This window comes from Limulus polyphemus, unplaced genomic scaffold (genome assembly GCF_000517525.1).
Source record: "Limulus polyphemus unplaced genomic scaffold, Limulus_polyphemus-2.1.2 Scaffold1780, whole genome shotgun sequence".
Taxonomy (NCBI): domain Eukaryota; kingdom Metazoa; phylum Arthropoda; class Merostomata; order Xiphosura; family Limulidae; genus Limulus; species Limulus polyphemus.
In genome coordinates, this window is record NW_013667390.1 from 122,617 (window position 1) to 131,895 (window position 9,279).

General features: G+C 34.8%; 1 protein-coding gene across 3 annotated transcripts in view; it reads right to left on the bottom strand.

Moving 5' to 3' along the window:
- Positions 1-210: 210 nt before the first annotated feature.
- Positions 211-9,279, bottom strand: part of LOC106464913 (uncharacterized protein C1orf146-like) — a 32,287-nt gene continuing 23,218 nt past the window's right edge. For 2 of the 3 annotated variants that reach the window (XM_022392723.1, XM_013925085.2), the window contains 2 exons: positions 3,824-3,941; positions 211-1,885 (listed from right to left, as the gene is read on the bottom strand). In XM_022392723.1, the coding sequence (XP_022248431.1) occupies positions 1,737-1,885; positions 3,824-3,941 (267 nt within the window). In that variant the 3' untranslated portion in view covers positions 211-1,736. The remainder of the gene's footprint in view (positions 1,886-3,823; positions 3,942-9,279) is intronic. The other variant, XM_022392722.1, reaches the window with a different exon arrangement.

Here is a 9,279-nt window from a genome sequence, read left to right on the forward strand (position 1 = left end):
TCAATTTGACCACAAGTCTTTCATCTTGGAAAATATATTTTGATCTTAAGAATTTCAAACTTAAATTCTGCAAAAATAAATCCTGGTCATGGCAGCAAAACTGTTCTTAATAATTTAATAGGTAAGTTATTGGAGAGCTTTCGCAGGATTTGCTTAGCAGAGTTGTACTGAAGTTTGACTCAACCAAGTAATAACAAAGACTGACACAAATTCTTCACATACGGAATCACTTCTATTGAACACAAGTCACATGTAGATATTATGTCTTTACTCAAATATTAACACATGGACTCTTTTTAACTAGTTTGGATATCTGTAGTCGGTGCTTGCTGCAGACATTTTCTGAGAAAGCCAACACACTAAGGCTCAAATAATCAACTTTTTTTTGAGTTGCATTAAGTCCTATTCCTCACTAGAGCTATCAAAATGCTACATCATCAGGCAAGCCCCATTAATAAAAAAGTGGAAACCAAAGTTATAGATTTTTCTCTGTCCACAGATAACCAAACCACCGAAAACACATTAAAACTTGCTTAACGAATAATCAAGAAAACTGACAAGGTGTATAGTCATATCTGCGGCCAAACCCATGATCTTGTGTAACAGTTTCTAGTGGCAGGACTTGCGCAGTTCAAGTTTGGACACATCCTATTCTTCTATGACATATAACTAGATACAGAAATGCAAATATCTAAATACAGATATACTCATATACTAAATTTAAAGAAGTTTAATTTATGATATTTACATATCATAGTATTTTTTTTTTCTGAAAATTATGAAATCATTTAAATACTGGATTTTTTGCTTTATACAATATAGCATCGTCAAATATCTATTCGTTTAATCATGTATATAAGTATTAATGGCTAAGATAGACATCCATAATAGCAGTCCAGTATTAAACCAATTATGTGAAACAGACAAGTTACATCCCTTAACTCAGAAACTTTTAAAATAAAAAAATACATATACATATTTGTTTGTAAGTAAACTAATGATTTTTTTCCTTATTTAACACTATGACAAATATGTTTAATTTGATTGAACTGTTATTTTACTTACAAGGAAGTCAAGATTCAAATATTAACTAGGAAAATGTGATTCAGCTGGTTCTGTATGTTAAGAGGGACAATATTACTCTTCCTAAAATGGTCTTTTTTACATCTACAGAATATTTAATCTTTCTTTACTTTCATGTGATTAAAACATTTGCTCTGAAAACCTAACTCATGCATATAAAAAATTAACTAGCAAATATAACACCAAACTTCAACTAAATGTTATCAGAATATCACGATGCAACATAACTTACACATAAACATCACATAACAGAGTTATGAATTCTGTAACAGCAGATTAACATAACCATAAATGACTATGGGATAGAAATTATCAACTTAAAAATTAATCACATACCAAATTTCATTCTTGCAGGAATTGATGTGATTGCTTATTAAGCAGATGCTCTAGCCAGTTTCCTTAATTATTTTTTTGCTACAGATTGATCAAGACCAAGATTTTATTAACAATTTCTAAGTGATACACTTTATTAAGTCAGATAAGAATGTTATAAGAATTCAAATGCAGCTTTGTTGGCATGTTAAGGAATTTTAAATACATAAATCAAACTTTGTTTATAAATATCACAAGGTTATCTTATGAAGTGAATCTAGTATACTGTCACACCTATTAGTAGAAAAGTGTTGCAAATATACTGATACATCACAGAATACCTAAACTTTTAAGTAATATTTATTTTCTTCGCAGAAATTGATGATAACTTTTGCCGAAGAAGCTTCTAGACTGCAATCCTGGAGTCTCGAGATATCTGCAGAAGCAATGCCAGACAGATTCTCGCAACCATCTACTGCTAAAGTACTTTCTGTAAGAATAGATAGAAATAAAGCACATTTCAAAATTGCATTAGTGCTTTGATTTAGCTCATACAGTTTCAAAGAACTTATTTGAGTGGTGATACAAAGATAAAGAAGTAGCATGATTCAGTTTGTCCAGGAACACCAAATCATTTTGTAATCTTAATCTCACTGATTTTAATTTTTTTAGTTTTAAGATATGATAGAGCTATATTTGATATCACATTTTAATAAGCCCTTAGATGAGTTTCTAAATTTATTTGTTCATTTGTTGAATTTTGTGCAAACCTAATCGATGGCTATCTGCACTAGCTGTCCCTAATTTAAAAGAGATAGACTAGAAGAAGGTCAGCAAGTCAATACCACCTACCTCCCAGCTCTTAGATTACTGTAATCAAAAAGTGGGATTGACAGTCACATTTCAAAGCCCCTCAGCTGAAAGGGCAAGCACATTCGATGATGGAGTTTGAATACTGCAACCTGCATATTGTAAATCTAGCACTCTAACCACCAGTCCATGTCAGGCTCCACTTTAAGCTTAAAACTTGACTGTAGTTTTAGCACACTAAAATCTTACATGAGTCATCATTTGAGTTAAGTTATGTAAAGTTATATGAATACCATACCCGAGTGATTAAAAGAATTAGTGAAAGAGGAATATTTATACAAAACAATTGAAAAACAATGCTGTTGAATTCATTTACTAGTCTTGTTATTTTTGAAAAAAGTGCACTGTAAATAATATACAATATATCTTTCATGTGACTTGAATAAATATTTTGGTTGAGTTTTACATGTATAATGTAGATTTATACAATTCAGACCAACTGTTCATTCAACTTTCCATTCCACAGATCTAGCTTTTAGAGACACCTAATTAAATTCTTAGATTGGCTAGGACAATGGTACAACATTTTCAGTTTGGGGTTTTTTTGCAAAGCTGAAAGCTGAACAATTAAGTAAACAATATTCCCTCTAATTTTTTCAATCCATGTGTGGAATGAATTTTTTCATGCACACCAGTATTAAGAGAATGTGCACTACCATTTTTTTTTGGGGGGGGGGGGTATTTTTAAACCATCAACCCTATTGGATAACACAGGCTTGCAAATTTAAACTTCATAACAGTTGATTTGGTGTTAATAATGGATGTGATATATGTGATGACTAAGACAAGTCTAACGGACTTGGGTGGGGCCTGACCTAATTTTCATTTGTAACAAATATTGGCAAAGCTACAAATATTACTCTGTTCTTGGACTGAAAAAGATTTCTTGTTCTCAAACCTGACTGGCCAAGGCCTGAAACTGAAAACTCAGGCAGACTCTGGCCTAAAACTTGCCAGTCCGAACTCATCTCTAATCATGACAACCATTAAGCAATCCGTAGTTTGAGAGTGCACAGTAGTTCTCCAAGACCATGAGAACCATTATGTAATCTATAGTTTCAAAGTGCACAATAGTTCTTTGAGGCCAAGACCAGAATTATCAATCCATAGTTTACATGTGCATAGTAATTTTCTGAGGCCATGACAACCATTATGTAACCAGTAATTTCAAAGTTCATGGCAGTTCTGTGAGGCTTACTGTTAGAAAGTTTTTTCTCAGCAATATTTTCCCAGATAATAATAAATAATAACTAATGGAAACCTTCTAATGATTACTTTGTGTTACCCATTACAAATACTTTAAACATCTCAAAAATAACAGAATACACCTACCAGGGTACCTACCTAAGCACAGTAAAAAGAAATACAATAAAAAAAAACTGACAGTTTACGTTAAATGTTAATAATTTTTCTTTTAGAATGATTAATGAGCATTGTCAACACTGCAAACATGCATACATATCAACGTTTTTTTGTAATCAAATATAATTTGTACAAAAAAAAAAAGACAAATACTGATGTGGTGCTCTATACTAGTAATGGATAATTCACAACTTACCATATTCACAAAGTCCCATACTTCTTATTAACTGGAGTATGGTTTCTTCTGTTAGGCTTGATTCTAAGATGGCTCTTATTTTGTCTTGTACAATCTTGTCAACAGGGGGACAACTGACCTAGCAATAGATAACATCTGTATTTATATCAAAACCTCTAACCCAAAAGTTCAGGGGTTTTCAAACATTCCTACTCTGGAAATTCTTTTGTGAGGGTAAGCAGCCCAAGATTTTTCCATACGTTGGTTAATTAAAAATTAACAGATAATGAGTATCATTCTAGGAAAATAATTGCACACATTCAATTTATTTTTAAACTATTTCATAACTTTAAAGCACTCAATCACAAAACCTACAGAAAACAAAACACACACATACACATTTTTAAATCACAGAACCCTTAAATTTAAATACTTTTTCAAAATGATTAAAAAATATATATTGTGAAAGAAAGTGTTAGTTTTTAAATGTTTGATATCTTATATACAGCATGTACATGAAAGAATGTATTGTGATTATCTATTTTACTTTTTTTGTTACGTTATTCAAAGCATAGTATGCAAGCAAACTTTGCTCATAAAGTAGACAAACACAGTTTTGATTTTCATAGCCCATATGACTTACTTGAATCAATTTTCCACACAACAGACTCTTTCTTTATGTTTAAAAACTGTCATACTACTGTATGTATATAACTAAATCTTATATATACATATTGTTACGACAGCAGAAGTCTCGTGACGCTGCTAGTGCATTGATGCTGGTGGCGTGTGCGAGGAGTTTCTCGAATGATCGTTAATATTTTAGTTTGTTTGGGACACCCTCTTTTTTAGTATATAAGCCAGCGATAGATAGATATAAAGATTCACTGAAGATAGAGATAATTGAGTCAAGCGAACAGTATGCACCATAAGTAAAGTGTGTGAATTGATGTGATTTATAGCATGTGTTATAAAGGTTGTTAAGTTTAAAATGACTGTGAAAATTCTATGTACTAAAAAGTTTTATCAAGAAAGATTAAACTAGTTTTAATTAAAAAATTACTTGTAATGCTGTAGTTCCTCCGAAAGTATTTATACTGGAAATTAACATATGACCAGATACGTAACAAATTGGTGTCAGAGAGTGGGATGGAAAATAAAAAAGAAGATGGAAACGAGAAGTGGCAAATCAAACTACAGATTTGATGGTAGCAATACAAGAACAGCAAAAGAAACAAGAAGACCAAGAAAAGAAACAAGAAGAGAGATTACAGCAGTTGTTGGAGGAAAAAGAATAGAAACAAGAAGAGAAATTACAGCAGTTGTTTGAGGAAAAAGAAAAGAAACAAGAAGAGAGATTACAGCAGTGTCAGCTCAAACAGCAAAATAAACAAGAGAGACTACAGCAGTGGTTGGAGGAGAAAGAAAATGAACAAGAAGAGAGACTGTACAGCAGTGGTTGGAGGAGAAAGAAAATAAACAAGAAGAAAGTCTCCAACAGTTGAGAGAAAGCCAGCATACACAACTGGAAAAGATGAGTAAATTTCAAATTGAATTAAATACATTGAAGGACAATTTATTGTCTTTTACACAAGGAGGATATATTAGCCAGGATATAATCAGCCCCAGACAACAGGAAGCCCCTTCCAGACCCCACAGATAAACTCTAATGCAGACATCTTCAGTCCTGCCAGAAGTCATATTCCAGACATGAGTGTCAGCAATAGGGGTGATCTAGTACAAAGGAAGCCACAGGAATTTGATGGGAAGGCACTGTGGGAAGCATATAGAGCACAATTTGAGCTCCTGGAAAAAAATGAATGGATGGACAGAGAAGCAGAAAGCAGTGTATCTGGCAACGAGCTTGAAGGGACAAACACTGGAAATACTTCGACAGTTGTCAGCAGAAGCTGCTCTAGAACTCAAAATCAGTCTGAAGTCTACAGGGGCTAGGTTTAGGACTAGAGACCGTGCTAAAGGGGAGAGCCTGCAAGAACTGGCACAGGATTTGGAAAGTATGGCACACAAGGCGTACCGAACTGCAACACCCGATGTCCTCAGGCTGTTGCTGAGGGATCAGTTTGTAGACGCCTTGGACAGTCCACAACTGAAGATAGATGTATACTTTTATGAGTTTAAAGCTACTTAGGATAAACGAATGTAGTTTCCTGTTTCAATTTTAAGTAATTCTAGAAAGAAAAAGATGGTAATTGTGATTTATTACGGTTTTTTTTGGTGGTTATGAGGTCGGTCAAATTGACCAACCTTGTATACAGGTAGGGTAGCAAAAATAACAGATAAAATAAAATGTTTTACTGAAAACAAACATTTGATGTATTCAGTAGGTTTTAGAGATTATGCAAATGATATTTGAGATTCTTGAGATGAAGAAAAGTATTTTCAATCTTAACACGAAAATCACTTTGCACGTGGACTAATAAAAAACAAATCAATATATTCAGATACAAATTTGTTTTTAGTTTATTAAAGATAATTCACTAAAAAATAGTTACTTACTTAATGGAAAGTGTATTTCAATTTTCAATATCTGGGTTTTTTAATGAGCACAGAGAAAACTGAGAAGCATGTTGTTCTTAAAATTTTGTTGTAACAAATCTTGATAATAGCACCAAACTGTAACTTAATAGTTATTCAGAAACACTACTTGCCTTTCCGCACCACAAAGAATTCTTATCTCGCAAGCATTGCCATGTAATTTCCTGCACAGACCACTAGTATTGAATAAAACTCCCACCCCTACACATGTAACAGGTATTGTGCCAGTCTATGACCTAATCATAATTAGACTATAGCCCTCCACAAATAGGGGGCAACACACCTTCAATGAGTGGTAGCATGTGATCCCAGGGTCATTCTTTCCTCAGCATTGCTTGTGTTCAGATGTGTTTCTTTGAGATTTTGTGGGATTTGTGTGATATTTTGGTCTCTTTCAGTTCATTTTTTATTGTCTCATTCATTTAATGTCTTAGAATCCTTTTATGCTGGATTATGAATATTCTAGTCTATTTAGTCATTTTATACACTAAAAAATACAAATAGAAAAAACATGAAAACTTATAACTCTTGTTGATTCATAGGTCATTTTTGGTCCTGAATTTACAGATCTACCTTTCTGCTACTTCCTGGGACCTCGACACTCTTAATTCTCCATCTACTGTTTCAATATGGCTGGAGGTACCTTGTCTTTGATTTATGTTACTGCCATTTACATTAGATGATTGGTACTCTTCTACTTCATTCCTCTCTCTCTTCCCGGTCACACTTTATTCTGTTTCTATGACTTGTGCTGAATATGCCTCATCTACTGATGAATTTGACCAGCTCCTCCTTCCATCTGCATTTGCTGTTGGTTCTTTTCTTCTTGGCAAGGAAAAGATATCTTTGTCTTCTTTGGAATCTCTGACTGAAGCTGCTCACCAACAGACTTCCCTGGTTTTATTGGTTCCTATCTCATCAGATCACAGTGCCCCAACAGGATCCCCATTCCCAAGAGTCGTGTGTGGATGCCCCTTTCCTGTTTTTCATCCTGTTGTCCTTTCTCACTGTCTCCTCTTTCAGAGAGCTGGCCATCATATTCATTGAAAACTTGTCTAGTGTGCTACTTCTTAGTATGGTTCTGTAGGGTCACAGCTTTCCCTGTTTCTGCACTTGTGAAATCCCTTTGCCAATGATCTTTGGGTCTTTCAGTTGTTTTCTCATGGTTTATCCCTGTGTTTTCATACTTTCCCTCTCATTTCTCTTTGTACATTTGTTTTTCATCTTCCCTCCAATCCCATGTATGTTCAGCATTTCAAGGAGACTGGCTCTGAAAACTGTAAAGAAGGTTCTCCATTTTGCTCAGGATTTTTATTCAGTCTTTTTCTTGTTCCCAAGAATACTAAGGATTGACACCCTGTCATTGATTTTTTTTTATTCTGGAACCATTTTCTCAATGTTGCTTGGTTCAAGATGGATGGTTTTCTTAGTCTGAGATGGATATTCTCTCCTGTGTTGCGAATGACAAAAGTTGGTGTTTCTGATACATTTACTTACATCCACACTTGTCCATTATATCATTGATCCCTCTGATTTGTCCACAACAATCATGATTTTCAGTTCTAGGCCCATCCTTTTGGGTTAGCCATGGCCCCTTAAATTTCAAATCAAGTTGTGTAAGCATTCACTTGGATGATATATTCTTTGGGTCTTCACCTCCATTATTGCATGGATGACTGGCTCCTTCTTAACAAGCTTCTGTAGAAGCAACCTCCCTCCTCCTTTTGGAGGCATCTCATCTGGGCTGACTGGTAAAGTGCTCCAAGTTTGTCTTCAACTCCATTCAATATCTGGTCCAACTTTGTGTCCTCAATCTTTATGTAGTGTGGACTCAGCCATCACCTTTGCCTCTTGAATATTCTGGATTCCAAGGTTCTTCAGTCTCCTACTTTACCTGCACAAGAGGCTCTTGAGTCCTTTATCCCATTTGTACCATGGATGATCAATAAAACTTGTCTCAGGATCCCTTGTTAGCCCTCTTGAATCTCCCTCCAACATGAATTTTCATGCGTACCCCTTCTTTCTGATCTGCATCTGTAAATAGATGCCTCTCTTTCTGGATGGGGGTGGTTCTGGACAATTCTATTATCTTGAAAGTTTGGTGTCCAGAGGAGTAGTCCTTTTATATCAATATCCTGGAAATGTTGACTGCTTATTGGGCTTGTCAGTATCTTCAGTCTCAGTTCATCTGATAATGATACATTTGGACAATTCCACAATTCACATCAACTGTAAGGTGGTACTCATTCTTAGGAACTGTGCTTTTTCATTCAGGAATTTCTCTTTGGGTGCATGGCTATCAAATTCAGCTGATAAAAACCCTATGACCTTTCTTCTTCAGGGGCAAACTGGGAATGCTGGTGTAATCGAATGAGTGATATATAAAGGGAGTTGAATGATATCTGGTTTTCCAGGAAATGTTTAGTATATTTTTCCATGTACTGTTGTAAGTGACTCATTTCTGTTACAACATGGCCGGCAATGAGAGCATTATGTAAAAAGGTGTTAGGGATATTTTGCTTTAGAATTGGCTAAATTTTGTTAAACAAGACTGATGTCTGTAGGTTTACTTTCTTCTTAGAATTCTTCTCAAGAAGTCGATAAGCTGTCTTAACGTTGTTAGAACAATGGGTAAAAGTTGTCGATAGTGATGAGTTGGCCGACGCATTTCGAATGCGTTCTGCATCCATTATCAAGGCTGAATGTTGTGTGAATTGTGATTACTGTTGGTGGATATTTATAGGTATGGGTAAGTAGGTGGTAGTATCTAGCTCGTGGAAGACGTTAATTGGTGGAGTGTTGTATTGTGGCTTGGGGGTTTCTCGCCAAGAAGTAGCAGTGTGCATGCTGTTCCTGTCGATTGTTTGTTGATTATGGGAGTTTGCTGTAGGATTTTGATTGCTTCGTGGATTTGAAGAGTT